Source organism: Temnothorax longispinosus, chromosome 7, assembly GCF_030848805.1.
Source record: "Temnothorax longispinosus isolate EJ_2023e chromosome 7, Tlon_JGU_v1, whole genome shotgun sequence".
Classification (NCBI taxonomy): domain Eukaryota; kingdom Metazoa; phylum Arthropoda; class Insecta; order Hymenoptera; family Formicidae; genus Temnothorax; species Temnothorax longispinosus.
Window position 1 is genome coordinate 3,370,887 of NC_092364.1, and position 18,118 is coordinate 3,389,004.

At 46.9% G+C, this 18,118-nt stretch overlaps 1 protein-coding gene and 1 long non-coding RNA gene across 5 annotated transcripts in view; one reads left to right on the top strand and one right to left on the bottom strand.

Moving 5' to 3' along the window:
- Positions 1-18,118, top strand: part of Snf4agamma (SNF4/AMP-activated protein kinase gamma subunit) — a 49,588-nt gene that overhangs the window by 20,705 nt on the left and 10,765 nt on the right. For all 3 annotated transcript variants that reach the window (XM_071784576.1, XM_071784577.1, XM_071784575.1), the window contains exons 7-8: positions 280-316; positions 14,779-14,912. In XM_071784576.1, the coding sequence (XP_071640677.1) occupies positions 280-316; positions 14,779-14,912 (171 nt within the window). The remainder of the gene's footprint in view (positions 1-279; positions 317-14,778; positions 14,913-18,118) is intronic.
- LOC139816834 (uncharacterized) lies at positions 13,589-16,019 on the bottom strand. 2 transcript variants are annotated; one of them, XR_011733091.1, is made up of 4 exons: positions 15,519-16,019; positions 15,052-15,262; positions 14,605-14,955; positions 13,589-13,922 (listed from the first exon to the last, which is right to left on the bottom strand). It is a non-coding gene; the product is annotated as an uncharacterized lncRNA (long non-coding RNA). The 2 variants fall into 2 exon arrangements; XR_011733090.1 differs by having other exon boundaries at positions 15,052-16,019.

An 18,118-nucleotide genomic window follows, 5' to 3' on the forward strand; every position in this document is an offset into this window, starting at 1 on the left:
TCGATAGGAGAGGTTTAAAATAATTTATGAGCTAGAGTTCCGCGACATTTGCACGTGGATTTCTCCGGCGCAGCAATTTCAATAAGCGGGAATGTATTTGCGTAGCCAATCGACTCGGCATATGGAAATCGCGGGAATTCGTTTCGCGACCACCGCGTGCATCGGCCAGGCGCATACGCGACGGAATTGAAAATGATGAAAACTCCTCGTTCGCGTAAAATGTAACGAATATAAGTACCTGTCTCGACTGACTTTCGTTTCTCATATTTTTTGTTTCAGAGAGCGGCGGTGCAGCATCAGGCGCAAGCAGCGCAGGGTAAGTAACCGTAAATTGAATTGTATTAAGATCCGTTTAATCTTTATTGTTTGGAAAAAAGACATGACGAGATAACGCGCGCGCCGGCAGATAAGCGCGATCTATTTTTATTCGGGACGGGAGGGCTCGTTAGGCGTCATTGAATTATTTCTTCAGCTGTTAGCGCATAGCGAGGATGCACGTGGAACATTAATTTCTGCCTCGGACACTCTCGGTGTGTTTGCGAGGGAGCCGAGGCATTATCTTCCTCTTTCGCACGCGAAGCGCTTATTCCGGGTAGATGCTGTCATCTAGTCGCGAACGTATCGCGTCGGTAATTCGACGTGTGAATTATGTCGTGTTTCAATAATTCTATATATATAAATCTAAATGTTTCGTCTATATTTCGATATTATTCTATGATTTATTATGCAAATCTTATATTTATTTAAATGCCCCGCGGACATGCTTACACATTTATACATATTTTTTTATATATGGAGGGGTAAAAAGCAGTGGTGTAAGTCAAATTTTTTTAAATATTTGACTTACACCAGCTTTTTGCCCCTCCATTGTATATATAGGGCCGGTTGTTTCAACCTATTGATAAGCTAACTAATAGTTATAAGTCATATGTCTGTCTTTGTCTAATGTAAAGGATAAACAAAGACATATTATATGATTTCATTTAACTATTAGGTAGTTTACCAACAGGTTGGATCAACCGGCCCATAAAATTGTGCTTTTCCTTGGCTAAAAGCAGTCGTACTATACATATATGATATAAAAATCTAAAACTGATTGTAAATCTTATATTTGAACATGTCTCCATATTGAAATCTTACATCTATTTAAATATCTCGTGGATACTTATACATTTACGACGTAGAAGCTGTATGGCTCTAGGGGTTGTTGACTATCTTGAGAGAAACAGTGAATAAAAAATCGCGAAATGATTCTTTTAGATTCTAAATGGCTAATTCTTTTAAATTCTAAAAAACATTTCGCGATTTTTATTCACTGTCAAAAAATAGCACATGGACAACATATTCCTGGAGCCATATAGCCTCAGTCTCCCCTATATTGTATTTTACAATAATGCGATTCTTCCTTGACTGAAAATAGTCTATTATACATATATGATATAAAAATCCTGAAAATCCACTTAGCGATATGATATGAAAATCTAAAAAATCTAAAATTGACTATAAATCTTGCTTATTTAAATATATTATACTGAAATCTTACATCTATTTAAATATCTCGTAGATGCTTACACATTTACAACTTATATATTCTACATTATACAATTGCGCAACTCTCTCTTGACTGAAAACAGTCGTATATGATACAAAAATCTAAAAAATCTAAAATTGACCGTAAATCTTACGCTCATTTAAACATTTTATATTTGAAATCTCATGTCTATTTAAATATCTCGTGAATGCTTACACATTTACGACGAATATTTTATATTATATATATATTTTACAGTTGCGCAATTCTTTGACTGAAAGCAGTCCCACTATATGCACATACATATGATATAAAAATCGCGAAGATCCAATTAACCGTCCATCGGCACAGAACCGCGCGTTGCCACATAAGCGCGCTCGGTCGGTCGAAGGTTCGCCGTCTCTCGCGCCGATGGCGCGGGGATGCTCTCGCCGACACGGCGTGGCGTGGTGACGGCGAGAACGCGGAGCGCGGAGCCAGTCGGCACGTTTCTTTCAGTAGCGGCACGGCGGGACTCGAAATCGGAGGACCGCCGGCTCTCGGCGTGCTCGCGTTGCACCTTGCACCGCGGGGACCGACACCACGTGACTCGAAGGCTCGACTCCGCGTATCTACCCCCTTCTCCCGCGTCTTTCTCGCCGGCATCACGTCGTCGACGGCGACAACAATAAACAACGGCGGCAGGCGGCAGCGGCGGCGCGGCTACGGGCCAGTATACGGGCTACGGTGCTACCTACGGTACCCCGCGCACGTAAACACACGCCAGTCCGGGCCGTCGCGCGCGCCGCTTATACCCGCGTTGTGTGTGTCAGTGGGTTAGTGCGGCCACGTTCGCCGAAGGACGGGGCACTTGCAGGTGACTCAGGGCCACGCTTCGATCAGCCCTATGTCACACGGCGCCACGCCGCTCGCCCCCTTTAACATTCGCGCGGTATACGCGACTTCGTCGAAGTGCATTTCGAATTCCATTCTCTCATTTCCCCTATCGGGGGAGGGAAGGGAGAGCGTCCGAAGCGTCCGAAAGGGTTGAAGCGGGCGAGCCTCGCTGTCTCTCGGACCCTCACGTGTCTCCGTCGTTCTCGCCCCTTTTCGGAAAATTGCGCACGCGAGAGAAGGGAGAGTGAGATAAAAAGAGCCGAAGCGAAGACAAAGCGGACGGTATTCGCGCCGTCTTTCGTAAGTACCCCCTCGCCTTCGTTACATCGGGGCTCGCGGTTTATCGCCTTCTCTCGTTATCGTCACCTTAAACGGAGCCGGGCGTAAAGTCCATTCTCGGAATACCAGCGGCGACGTCGTGAGAACGCGAGAGAGAGAGCGAGAATACGCCCGCCGGTTCTCTCTCGGCCGGCGTCTCTCCATCTCGACGCGCGTTCCTCTCTCTCTTTCTTCCCTCTATTCTTTTCGTCGCGGTATTACGTAAGCGGATCGCCGATCGCCGAATTTTTATCGCTCGGGAACGGCGTGAGTCACGAAAAGAGGCCTCTCCCCGCAACTACGCTGCTCCCGAGAGCGTTCCCGCTCGTTCCCCCTTCGTCGCGATTCGTCCCCGCGCCTCCGCCGCGACGCTCGGGAACGGGATTCATCGTCGGACGTAAAAAGGGACGAAGGGAGAGGGACGAGGGTCGCCGGAGAGCTCTCCCGGCCCTCCGAGGCGCAATTAAAAAGTCTCCTTTCGTCTTCGGCCCCGGCCCCGGCCGCCGCTTTCGGCCGTCGGCGAAATAGGTCGCGGGAGGGAATGAGGGGAAAAAGGAAGGTCATCCCTTTTTACGTATTAGAGAGGCGTAATATGAGCGCGCGCGCGCGCGCGCGCTCACACTCACATGGGAGCGCGAGGAACGATACGGGGAACGAGTACGTCGCGTGTGACTCTGATTCTGGTCGGCGTGTCGATGCACAGGCCGGAGGGTCTCTCTTCGTCTCGGCGCGTCGCGTCGGCCTTGAGGAGAAACCGGTCTCTCCGGGAGAGATTCGCGCATCGATTGTGTTCCACGTTTGGAACCGGAAACGTCGCGCGTCACGCCGCGCGGAGGAGTCCCGACCGGCGGAATATTGACGAGGAATGAGCAGGCGTGCGAGCCTGCCGGAGAGAGAAATTGACACGAGCTAAATGAAGCCCGTTTTAATATTACAGAGCAAACCTCGAGAACATGAAAATAGAAAGAAAGATTGATACTTGTGTTGTTAAAAAAAAATAAAAGAAGAGTTACTTCGCGAAATCGCGAGCTATCCGAAGTTTCGCGCACGTTTCTCTCGTCTCGTTTTCTCTCCTCCCTTCTCTTTCCCCCGTTTTCTCTTTTCTCGCGACGCGTACTTCCATCGTAATCGGTCGGGCGCTCGATAAGACTTCGATAACGCTCGCGGCGACGACGAATGAAAACGGGCGAGCAGCAGCCGAGACGGGTTGGCTTTAAACGCTCGGCGGCGGAGTAAACACCGCGGCGTGGTCGTATCGTAAATTTTTTAACCGGGGGAGATCGCAATCCGTTCCCTCTCGCCTTGACGTCGCGTCCAGGTCGAATCTGTGGGGGGGGGGGAGGGGGAGAGAGGTTCTGAATGAGACGGGCGCGACGAAGGCCGATTACTCGTCTTTACATCGGATATCGACCAAAAAAAGAAGTAGAGTTACGCGATGTTTTTTCGCGACGCGATCCGCGCCTCGTAGAATCGCGGATCGTGATTTAACTGTTTAATGTGCCGTAATGGATGATAGCGCGCGGCAGCGGATTATCATACGATTACCGGGGAAAACGTCAGGAAGCGAAATTGCCAATAATTTAATCTTCATTTATCCTCCGTATACCCGCGTGTATTTTTTAATCGATTGTGTCGGATACGAGAGCTGCAGTTTGAAACCAGCGTCGCCGTTCCATTTGGAATAATCTCGCGCGAAGCAGAAAAAATATTATTGCAGAGAATTTTTTTTTTTTCAATTTGGGAGACACGTCGTGTTGGCGAGCAGAGCGCGTGGAAAACGTGTCTATTCTCTCGTGTTCTCTCGTGCAAAGAAAAAAAGCATTTACCCATACGTGCTATTCCTGTTGAACTTGGAACAATTACGTCACCGGTGAAACATAAATAATTTATATTTAACGCGTTAATAAATTAACCGATGAAAAAGGAATTCGGAGCCGCGACAGCGTGCCGTTAATAATTTTCGCGAGAATTTTTGTGTATCTGTTCTAATTTGCAAAATTGTGCGTCAATTATTTGTCGGTGCTGAAACGCAGCTTTTGTTTGGAACGATATTAACAGTACTTATTTACGTATTAAATATACATCGGGGAACGATTCGTTTAACAAGATTTAAGGTAAACGAGTAATTATCCTTAATTATCCCTTAATTTTCGGTAGGTCTCGAAGCGAGCGGGCGAAGAATCCCCGCGGAGATCTGTTGTTCAAGTTTCACGGGTGTTCCGCTAAATTGAATTAGCTGCGCTTCATTCCCGAGATATTCAGATAGGCTCCGCGGTCTTCCGTAGCTCAAGGTCTTCGCGAAGTACAGTACGGTCGCGATACCAAGCCTCTCGCTTTTCATTTTTTATTTGGACTTGGGCTGCGTTCGGGGAGCGCGCTATTGCATCATTCTATCTTTATCGCTCATCAGGTGTAAAGCAAGGATTAGAATAAGCAAATAGCGCTAATACCGCGCTCCCCGAACGCAGTCTTATAGCGTTTTTTTTTAACTGGGAGAACTAGTGCGCACTCGCCGCAGGCAACGTGTTTCACTGGGCGTTTCGGTGCGCGCCGTTTCACTGGGAAGTCTATAGCGCCGAGTTTTTGCACTGTAGCGCGAGAATTCGGTATCAAATGGTATCAAATACAACGGCACAATGCGCCACAAAACCGCCACTGAGATGGCACTGAGAATAACGAACGTGTTTAGTTGGGAGTGCAAAAGACTCGCATTTTCAATGCGCTCCGGCAGTGTCGCCTGAACTCGACGAGTTTCCACTGCGCACTCAGTTCTGTCCAGTGAAAAGGACTGTTCTTTTCAGCTGAACTTCTCGCACGGTTCATCTTTTCGCTTTTTCTCTCCAACGTGAAAAGAAAAAGAGGAAATATGAACCGTGCAGAAGTTCAGCTGGAAAGAACAGGCCTAAAAACGCTATTAGTCTTGCCTTTTGAATGTTGGTCGTGTAAACCGTACCGCGGGGAAGCGAGTCTCCTCTAAATCCGTTCTTTTCTCGGCTTTTCGTCACCGTGACGTTTGTCAGAAATATCAGAGACGTTTCTTCTCGATCTTTTTTGTCAGCAATAATAAACGTTTTATCACGCTCGGAAGAGTTTTCGAGGAAAGTGCGAGTGATATGCACCTAACGTGAATTTTTATCGCGGCGCATACATAATTCTCTTTTAATCGGAGCTTCAAATTTTTCGTGATTCAAATCGCGTACTCATCGCATTTGCATACAAACGACACGTACGTGAGCGTGGACGCGACGCGAAGACACGTGTCCCGGGTAACCGGGGTATTGGTTTTGAGGAAGTCACACTGAACTATCGTCAAGGTTGCAGCACGGCGCTTCGCGGTATTCTCTCTCGCTCGTGAATATTTCTTTCGCGTTCGCCGTCGCTCCGCGCGTCGTTTCGCTTACGCGCGTCCCGCGAAAACCCGATATTAAACGTCGCCGTTTAACGAGATAAACGAGACGGTATCCTTTACACACGTGCGTGCGTGTGTGCCGAGTCAGCAATTTTGCGCGACGTTGATGCCGAGATCTATTTTTCCTTCTTTTTGTTTTCGATCACTTTTAACGCAAACGCGCCCGCGGGCACGCGAGACTTTGTCAATCGAAGCGCGGAACCGATCGCGCGCTGCGCGTCCTTTTTATCAGCTCGCGAATTTCCGTTCTAATTGGACTCGGGACTCCGCTGTCGATATACACCGCGCTCTCGTTCGAGGCTACAATTTCTTTGTACGTCTCTCGACAGCTGGGGCTGGGGGGGAGGGGGCTGGCCTGCGGATCGATACGACCTAGTTCCTCACCCTCGACCTCGAAATTCGCCGTTTCGGTGACCCGAGCCCTAGAAATCGGAGGCATTGCCGTAATGCGCCACGTTTTACATTTTTCCAAGCGTTTCTCTAAGTATCGCCGGGATAGAATTCTAGAGGGAACGCTCGCTGACACGACTGGCAGCGGTATAACGAATACTAACGGTGATAACAGTCGCGTGATATACGCGGGCAAAGAGTCGTTCCTGGCTCTTTAATAATTGGTGCCGGCACTGACTGCTTCCGCTAATCACGCAATCAGCCTCTCTCGTGTCATAAACGTTTCCTTCTGAGTCCTAATTTTCTTCTGGCGTACGGCGACCGCGTGTCATCTGGCTTTTCCTCGGGGAATTCAGGGGCTTGAACGTGTACGTCTTCTTTGTTGTGTATCGACGCTGCATTTACGCAACGCGATTACCGTGACATAATCGTTGAGTGAGTCACACTTGAGAAATAGAAAGAGAGAGAGAGAGAGAGATTGCGGGAAAATTTGCGTTATTACGACAATTATCGTTATCGTTGTACTCGAGCTATTTTCAACGAACGTCACACTTTTGGAATGTTGCGACGGAACATCTGATAAAGGTCTAAATGTCGCCCGTCGAAAACACCTGCGACAACTCCGTGCTTTCGGAGTTTATTAAAAGTTTATTCCCTCTGCCAGAATTTAATTGGCATCAGATATTCTTGTTTCTTCCTGTCAGATTCTCTCGGTCCGATTGACGTAATACACGGTTGCCGCTTCAGATTTTCGACGCGCAGATGATATATCATTAGCATGTACGCAGGAGTCCCCGCAGCATCGAGCTTCGCGAGTAAACACGCGGCGAATTAAAGAGAGAAATATTATTATTCCTTCCTTTTATATAATTTCATAGAACAATTTTATCGTGAGAGATATCGGAATTGATTCGTTCCTTTTATTTGCGCGAATAAAAATTGTCGGCGAATATAAAGCATTTCGCAACCCGGTGTTATTCGCAAGTGAAATGGAGCATGCAAATAGTTTTGCGATTTCTGTTCGTGAAACAATCGCGCGATAAATATGAAGTATTATTGAACGGAAAGAGGGAGTTTTTAGATTAAATATCACGCGGACGACGTGTAGTACTCTCATCTGCTTCATTCTCGGCGCGGCTCGTTAAATCTTCAAGTTGAACGCCGAGATTTTTGCTTACATCATTACGCGGAAGTGGGGAAACGATCGTGGTGTGTACGTAATGTGAACGGACGATATACGCGAGGGGTCGGTGTTACGCGCTTACCCGGATCGCTGAAGGAAAACGATCGATGAAACGGTGAAATGTTGTCGTCCCCCCTCGTCAGCCCGTCCCCTCTCCCCCCGCCCCCCGCGCGTAACAAACAGCGGTTACATTCTTCGTCCGCGGGAATTACTTGACGCCTTGACGCCGTTCTTCCGCAGATTCCGTTCCCTCCCACCCCCCATTCCGCGACGCCGATGAACGGCTCCGGAACTTGAAGCGGCCGCTTCCGCGACGGGAGATATCAGAGTCATTGTTCGCGCGATACACGCGCATTGTCCGTCTCGTGAAATGCACGGAATAAGCCACCTATTGTCCCATCATCATCACGGCACCGACAATGGCGGCGGCGGCGGCGGCGACACCAGAAGCACCATCTCCTCCTCCTCCGCGTCGTCGGACATCCGGAATCAGGACACGAGGTTTCTGCACGAGCTGTTGAACCAGAAACAGCAACAGCAACACGACAACAGCAGGCTCTATCTGCACGAGCGACTGTCCCGCGGCTCCGTCAGCTCCGCGTATTCTTACGGCTCTTCGTCTTACGGCTCCTCGTCCTACAGCTCGAACTCGTCCAATCATCAGCAGACCGTGTACCACACGGTCCACGGCAATATTCATCATCATCCCCTGCATCACCATCATCATCACTACCACCAGATCCATCATCGGGCGGCGAGCACCGGTAAAGCGTCACCAACCTCGCCCAGCCCGACCAATGAGCACGAGAAGCAGCAGCAGCAGCAACAGCAGCACCATCATCATCACAGCATACAGGAGATGATACGACATTTCGGCAGGCGGCTGGGACACATCAGGCGCCAGAGCGAGAGCCACGAGAGCCCGAAGAAACGCGCGGAGGACTTCAGGAACAGGAGCCAAAGTCTGGACGGCGGTGCCAGGCATCATCCCATCGGTGGTCTGCAAGAGTCCGATTGCGAGACCACCTACAGAATCTACGAGAGCATACTCAGGCAAGGTAACGCGAACGAACGCGACCGAGTTCCACGACGACGAGCGTTATATACGTCGGCCTCGTCGATCGTCGGTGAATACCGCGCCGTTCCCCCGCGGCGTATTGCGTCTACATACATAGAGCGAATATAATTATTTTACACAGCAGAAATCATTTACGAGACTATTGTGAGGTAGTCGGCGCTTTATTGTTAACATGAATTTTTTTTTAACGATGTATGTAAAAACAAAAGAGCTACAACACAAACGTTGAAATAAGTTATTTTTTCTGCGTAGCGTGTCGTTCAACATTAGAACTATTGACGATCAACGTATATTTATTTCTACTATTTAAACCTACTATCTGTGTCTTTTCAAAAAAGAGAGCAAATAAATCGACCGATTTAACATTGCAACAAAATTCAAGAAATGTGTTATGAATTGCGCGATTAAAAATGATTAAAGCCATTTTGACTATTTTGGTAATTCTATAAAAAAAGAGGGAAAAAAACATGGATAACTGCGGATAATTGTTTAACATTTTTTAAATATAGGTACTAGTTACATATTTTTCAAAAAAGGGAGCAAATAAATTGACCAATTTAATTTTGCAACAAAATTCACAGAATATCTCAAAATATGCGTTATAAATTGCGCGATTAAAAATAATTAAAGTTGCTTTGACTACTTTGGCAATTCTATAAAAAAAGGAAAAAACATGGCTAATTGTGTGGGTAATCGTTTAACACATTACTACTGATGATTAACGTATAATTATGTCTATTTAGATATACTATCTATATATCTTTTAAAGAAGGGAGCAAATTGACCAATTTAATATTACGACAAATATGTCGTACGTATTACGACGCTATGAATTGCGCGATAAAAAGTGCTCAGTTATTTTGACTTTGGTAATTCTAAAAAAAAAGGGAGGGGTTAAAAACATAAAATGGATAATTGTGTGGATAATCGTGTCTCTCTTGAGCAGACGTACCATTTCGATTTTCCGGCTGTGTTTCGTTACGCAATATGTTTTCGTATCGGTTACGGGCGCGTGCGGAAATTTCTCTCTCGCGTGTCGCTAAATTGACCGTCCGCGTACGATATTGTTTCTGTTACACGCACGCTCCCGCGGGTATACGCCAGTTTCATACCGACGCCAATTTAGACACGATGTACGCGGAACGTCGTAAAATAACGGGACGGACGTGAGATGCGTACACAGGCCACTATTTAACGAAATAATTATTAATACGTAGATCGGGGAGAACGGTGCCTGGTTATTCTTCTCGTAAATCAATCGGCTACTGCAATATTAAACACATTGTAGCGGATATTCTTAGCGGAGGACTTGAGATGTCAATTAGAGGATTTATTGGATCTCGCGATGTGGGGACTTTTTTTTGCGTCTTTACATAAATAAACGTCGACATATCCGATGCGACCGAATGTAAATGTACAATTTTAAAGAAAGCTGCATACCTATATCATTTTCTTCTCGACGTTCTCGTGTCGGCGACGTAATTCCTTTTTTTGTTCTTTCCGCCTTCCCCCGATTAACATCTCTAGGCGTTTTCTCGCGATCTTCGAAACGATTCTATTTCTGGCACAGTCAACGATTCGCTTCATCCCGCAAGCTCCCGGCCTTCATAAAGCTCGGTGATTATTGGTGGTAAGCCATGCCTTGACCCGACCGCGTTATATGTAACCGCATATGACAATTGCGACGAGCGTGTAATGGCTCATTACTAGTTTTTTTGTCGGTATTTCAGACGGGGCGTCAAGGGCCGGTATTCATACCGTCCGTTCTTATTCCAAGACCGTTTTAACCCTATTCACTCCAACCATGCCCTTTCGTGTCCCACGAGTTCATAACAGTCGTTTTTTTGTGAAAAACAAATTATCGTGGGATAATCCCCCCCACGCCGGAAAAATGATTTTTTAAATAAAACGAGTCGTAATGTGTGTTTGTCAACATATAAATGTTGTAAAAAAATATTTAAATAAATGTTTTTCAAATGTTATTTACATTGATTTTTAGTCGAAGGTACAAAGATATAATAATTTTTGGGGAATTTTTTAAAGCTATTAACATTATAAAAAACACGTGGGACTCGAAAGTGCATGGTTGGAGGATTAAAGGGGCGGAAAAATCGTTGGAGTGAATAGGGTTAAGTAGCGTCTTAAGATGCTAATACGGCTTTGTGATTGTTCATAACATCTTAAGATTAAGTCGGTAGGATTAAGTGCTTAAGCCGGTCTTAAATACAATATCCGACTATGAATACCGGGCCCAAGAGCTTGTTTTCCCGTCAAAAGCTGTCAAAATAACTGAATTCAAAATCGAGATAACGAAGTGAAAATTATCGACGTTTCCGATATGTCGCGTTCTGCTCTAGGGCCGGTATTCATAGTCGGATCTTATATTTAAGATCGTCTTAAGTTTGGTCAAAGGCAGCCTTAAGATTGAATATTCAACCAATGAAATGATCGTATTAGCATATTAATAGCGAATTCGGTTGGACGCACCAGTGCGCACTCAATGCACATTAAAATTAAAGCCGTCGTACACAAACGTAAAGTGTATGTTTGTGTTTGTTAACATAAACGAGTTGAGTCACGAAATCCTCAATATTCTTTATTGTACTATTACCATTTGGTAAAATATATATTAGGCATTTTATCAGTCGAAATATTTGCATTTGACTTTAAATGTTAGAGATTAAATCAGTGTACAACGGCTTTAATGTGCACTGGTGCGTCCAAATTCGCTATAAGACATTAGACATTACTTAAGACGATTTTGAAATAAGATCCGACTATGAATACCGGCCTAAGGACTGTTTTTACTATGCGACGTGTTTTTCTTGGCTGATCAACGTTAATTGATCTTTCACAAGTTTTCCGCTCGCGGAAAACCCGCGTGAACTCGCGTCGTCGTTCATCTGCCAAGGCCGTGAATCGGAGGGGGAAACTGAGGAACTTGCCAATTAGCGAACTAATTTGTTAAATGGTATACGCGATCTCGTCGACGCTTCTCTCGCGAAATCTGTCGCGACTATTCGAACTATTCGCGAACGGTGCGTGATCTGGCTAACATATCCGCCTCGTTCTTGAGCGAGCGCCGAGCGTATATCGCGAAACGCGCCCGTGAAATAAACACCGCCGATAAAGAGCACGAATATCGCTCGGACATCGCGCGCTGAGGAAGCGGATTTAATCGTAGAAACGTGCGCAAACGGCCTTCGCCGAGAGAAAAACAAAATTCCAAGACCCCGGGGCCGAGACCGAATCGTCCCTCCGGGGCGGTCAAATAATCTCGTTCTAACTTCACGAGACGTTCATCGTCATCAGTCCTTGACGAACGGTATCGAACGTTTATCAGAAGCATGACGCGTCCGTCTCAAGCCTCGTGTCCCACGATGCTAGAAATCGCCCCGGGATCTCGGACGGTGAAATATTGACCGATCATATTTAAACAATTCGGCAATTGACCAATGCGATTGGTTAATTATTTCTCCGTTCGAGATTTCGAAGCGATTTCTAGCATCGTGGGCACAAGGCTTTACAAGGCTGCAAATCTAAGTGTGTTATTTTAATTAAAACTCTTATTACACTCTTCATTTCTTGCTGTTTTAAATCACGTCATTTAATACGATTGAACGTATTAACTTTTAATTTAACACGATTAAACGTGTTAAATAACGTAATTTAACACATAAAGAAACATGTAAAAAGAGCTTTTGTGTCATTTTTAGATGTTTATACATGTGAAAATAAAACACACTTGGATTTGCAGTGTACTGACCATTCGCTGACAAACGTACGGGGAAGAGGTGCAAGTCCACCGATCCCTCAGGTTGATTACACTTTGAGAGAAAACGCGATGACATAACGCGGAAAAATTTTTTTTCTACGCAGAACTCGATAGTAACCCGACAAATACTGATTACGCAGTTCTAGCGATGTTTCTGTTTTTTTTTTCTTATAAAATGCAGATAAGTCTCATTTACATAAATTAAATAGTCGCTACGGCGTACACTACGTTATATTTACATTCGTCACAAACAGATACGTTATTACATCATTTTCTTCGGCGGGTTATGAGAAATTGAACCGAAGAGAAGAGAGTGAAGGATAATAATCGCGCGAAATCGTCCCGATTGAAAATTCGCACGAATTTCAAAACGGGACATTAGAGGCTTGTGATATTAGATCCTTTCCAGCCAGTAAAGAGATACACCGGACGACGCGAGTCGTGTCGTGTTACCACATGGGCGGAATGTAAATAACGAGTCACGTTTTACGCAATAATCACGATGACAAATTTCGTGCGTCCGTCGATGAATTTGTCTATAATGTTACACGAACCGTTACGATCGAAACTTAAGGCGATTGGATTAATCGCCAACCATTAAAACTGTTTACTACGATAGAAGCACGTGTGATATGAATGATATGATCAGAGTCGATCGAATCAAAGTTGACAGATACGATTGGGCATCGCGATGCTGGACAAATATTTTTACTTCGCGAGGGAACTACTTTTCTCCTTTCTATATACATATTTTTACAGATAATGTTTTTTTTTCACAGATTGCTCCTCTTCTCATCAATTTGCATCTAAAAATATTAAAGTGAGTTCGTTGGAGGGTGAATATTTTACGTTTTCGCATATTTTGTTAGTTCGAATAAGTAAAGAAGTAAAACATTCGCTTTTCGATGGCTCTAGCTTAAAGATTTCCAACCGTTTTTCGCCAAGAAAGCCACATTTTAAAGTCTTTGTGATGATTGGGGGATGGGGATAAGTTTTATTTTTGAAAATCATATAAAAAAACAAATATCTCTGTTTTAAAATATTCTTTTATATTGTAAAAGTCCGAGATCGCAGTGACGATTAAATCGCTGAAACCAACCCGCGCATTTTCTATAGTAAACGTTATGTGTGCTATAGATAAATCCGCTTTACGGAACTCAGGGCAAAAGGCAATAAATAAATATATATATTTCCGCTTTGGTTTCTGCGATTCAATATGTCTGTACTTCAGAGGTAAAGAATCGTATCCCCAACTAAAGTGGCATCAATACTTTTTGTCAAAGTGGTATTAATACTTTTTCCAATATATACCAGGAGCTTAAATCGTATAACGGTAAAGGGTCTCTGTGTCCATTAGTGCTCCTAAAATATAAATAAAATATATAAACGTTTGGAAAATCTTATTGGAAATTTTCATAGAAATAATAAACTTTAAGGACGTTCTCTCGTCCTTATACTAGAGAAAATCGATTTTCTTAGGATTTTCTTGAAACTGTGAATATACGTTAATTTAGGTGTGCTTTATGCGTGGTATACATTTCTCAGTATCTCTTCCGGTATAAAAAATCGAGATACTGAGCCTCAAAGTTTCAACTTTTACTAATGAAAAGGTTTTCCAGGCCAAACGGTAAGAGATACGAGGTTGGCCAAGAGGACCAAAGTTGCTCCTCTCGTCGAGTTTTATAAGGAAAAAATGCCAAAACAAAAAAAAATTAAATTAAAAAAATTTTTTTTGTAACTTTGAGGCTCGGTATATTTTTTTTATACCGGAAGAGGTACTGAAATTTATACCACGCATAAAGCACACCTAAATTAACGTATATTCACAGTTTCAAGAAAATCCTAAGAAAATCGATTTTCTCTAGTATAAGGACGAGAGAACGTCCTTAAGGGCCGGTTGTTCCAACCTCTTGGTAAACTACCTAATAGTTAAATCATATATGTCTTTGTTTATCCTTTACTTTAGACATATATGATTAACTATTAGTTAGCTTACCAACAGGTTCGAACAACCGGCCCTAAATCCTATTTTCTCAAAACTTACATATATTTATATATTAATCACGATTAGAGTGACAAGAAGAATCGACTGAAGACCCCTATTTGTTCGCACATATCGATGCGTCTGCAACATCTTTGTTATCTTTCCTGTTATCTTTCGCCAAAATTTCTTTTCGTTTCCATCGTCAATCGACTACGTACAATCCGTTTGTTTCAGGCGCGCACAGAAGAAGTTCATTGGATCCTACGGCACGGAGATTATCCCTCGGGACACCCGCGATACCTCACCGAGCGTCCGACGCTTGCCTGGATCCGGTTCACGCTGCCATACTCTTCAGGGATGCGCGAGGGGTAAGTTGATCGCCCCCCTTGTCGCCAATCGATCGCGAAGCGGCTGTTCGAATTGGTACATTATTATATTTGCGCTAAAAAAGTCACAGTGCTATAAATATATCCCAAGTTTGCATTGTCGGTTCGCGACCTGCCTTACCGAGACAAAAGTCTATTGTGAGATTCGGTGGCGTCGATAAGGGAACCCGCTGCCAACGATAAACCGGAGCGCTGCGATAAATTTGCCGCGCGTTAGTAATTTATCCACGGCACACACTCGTTGCTTCTCCCTCGGTATCTCTCTCCGGCCTTATCTATCCCTCGAGGAGCCCCCGACAATTCTGGCGCGATTGAACGGTATCTCGTAATATCTGCAACGTAGATTACGCACATAATCGACATTCCGAGGAAGATTCTCTCTCGCGTAACATCTCTATCAAGATTATCCCCGATAGAGAGGAGTAATATTGTTCGCGGGATAGATATCACATGTCCAGCACACGTTTATTCTCTCTCGTAACCGGTCGTAAATAAAAAAAGAAGCATCTCCCCGCTGCCGGACGCGATGTTATTTCACGAAGCCACGAGTTCTCTCTCTCCCTCCTCGTTTCTTCCGTTTACATTTACCTTCCCGTTGCACGCGCTAAGCACATATTTGACCGCTTATCGACGTCTCCTTATCTCGATGGCTGCCGCGACAGAGACGCGCGCTCGAACGTCGCGGACTCGGCGTCCCGCGGGAAACTTCGTCCGAGGAGACGCTCCCTTCCCGCCCGCCCCGGTCCACGAGGGGGTACTTAAAATCCGGGATAACGCGCGGCGAATTTAATGAATCGCTCTCCGGTCGCGACGACGACGGCGCCCGAGGAGGCGTCTCGCGTCCGCGTCCGCGCGGCGCGGCGCGCACATAAGCGATGCGCCGTAAATTTCATACACACAACGTGTGTCGCGAGGCCGTCGTCGGGCGCCGGCCTGGACGGTGTGATCCAGTTGAGCACGAGCTACCGAGCTGGCGTCGGGGAAGTCGAAGACGGTCGTCAAGTTCCGCGATCTCGCGCCTCCGCGCCTCTCCCCTTCGAGGATTCCTCGCCGACTCCGACCGGACGCGGGATCTCGCGATCGGCTTCGCCGGTTACCGTTATCGAGGACGACGAACGTCAACCACGTCCGTCGTCGGGGAGTCTAGTCGGTCCAATTTCGCGCCCGTCATCTCGGCGCCGATAGCTCTTCCGTCTTGGTGAAATTTTTCCGAGAGTTCCCTCTTTCTCTCTCTCTCGCGGGCGAGAGAGGGAGGGCAGAGAGAGAAAGAGAGAGGACGGGAGAGTGCGTGTCCGAGAAAATCGGTCGGTTCTCTCGCGGCGCCGATAGCGCCGATAGCGCTCGATTAACGCCGCGCGTTTCTGGGGTGCGACCGATTAATTGCTATCTCCGAGCGGGCGTGAACGTGTGTGCTGTCGTCGCGTGCCTCGGAGAAACGCAACGTTTCGACAAATTCTCCGCGCGACGAGTTCCGCGCGACCGCCGACTGTCCACGGGTCAGTATCCACGTTGCGGACCGTCGCTCTCGGGATTTCGGACGGGAGGGACTTTTCGGAGCGATGCAACGACGTAGTTCGATATCTCCGGCGGATCCCCTCGGGTCAACGAGCAACGCGGCACGAACACTTGTTGCTAGGAAAAATAACGTGTGCGCGCGTGGAGCGCAGCGATTAACGCGGACGCGCCGTGCGCGCTTCGTTTCGGAACGGGTCGTCCCTTCGCGCTGACCCTGACCCGCGTACCCTCGCACCCACTTTCACGGCCAGGCGGGTGCGACGGCGGGGCGGCGCGATTGTCAGAAAACAGTCGAGATAACCGGCGTGGTCGCTGGCTTTTACGACGCTTCGTCCCGGAGTCTCTCGACTCTCATCCGCGCCGCGAGGAGTGGGAAAAACTGGTTTTCCGTGTCGTACGCGGAACAAGGAGCTTTTATTGCGTCATAATTATCGCGGGACGCGACTCCGTCGCGTCTCTTCGCGCCCTTGATCGACGTGCGCGCGTGTATATTTAACGATGAGAAGCATCGAGAGATCGTCCCGGTGCGCGAAGAGAGAGAGTAATCGCGGTATCCCCGCGCGGTCCACGGATAGCCGGCGCGGGGTCGGACTGTTTGCAAACAATTGCGATTCGGAATTTATATTTAGATATGCCGCGGCCCCCCCGTTTACCCGCGAATCTGGTCGAACGGAGCCCCGAATAATTGGACGCTGTCTCCCAACGCGCGAGAAACAAACGGAGAGCTTGTCCTCACGCGCGCTCGGAGATAATTGACGCCCGCATTCGCCTCCTAAATCTCAAGTAATTCGACTCTTCGCCCACATCTGGCGAGCAAACGCGCGTTTTAAATGTATACACGCGGCGATCCCTATCCGTTCGGCCTGCGTTTCAGATAACGAATCTTGCGTCTTGGGCTCGGCGCGCGTAATCTTTATCGACGCGGGAGGGAGAGAGGCCGCTTCACCGAAATAATATTTAGCGAGCGTATCTCGCGGATCGTGCACGGGGGACGGAAAGGTTTCGATAATCCGCGTCGAGGATCTCGTAAACATCCGAATTTCTTGGCTTCTTTTCGTCGTTTCTTGGCGATCGCGCGCGGGAGTCGCGACGACGCACGAATTCTCGTGAAATTCTCGCGGAAATCTCGCAGAATTCTCGCGTGGGCGTCCGTATTTACATAAATCGCGTGCCCAAACCGCTGCGCGCCGCGTTTTGCGGAAGAATCCGGACGCCACTCGCGCGAGCGACGTCGCCGCGGTTTCCGCCCCCGCGAGAAGACGAGAGCCGCGTCAACAAGTTGCCGCATCGAGAGTTGTCGCGCTCGTTGTTGGTCCTCCCCCTCCTTCTTCCGTCTCGCGTGCGTGCGTGACGCACGCGAGTACTTTTTTATCTCCCGCGGCGGCCTTGCGGACGTCCCGCGTGTATCGAAACTTCGTCGCGCGCGCGCGCGCTCGCGCCTACGCTCGTTATTGCAAAAAAATTCCGTTACACGCCCATAACGATAACAAGCCACGTCGGTGAAGAGCCCCGCCGGCTGTTTCTCTCGTTGTTCCTCGCTCGCCGAGGCCGGAGACCGCGCCGTTGAATTAATCTCGAGTGACCGACGACGAGGAAAAAGGGCAAGAGAGAGGAAAAAATCGAATCCGCGCGGTCCGCTGGTCACTTTCGGCTAAATTTCCGCTGGGAACCGC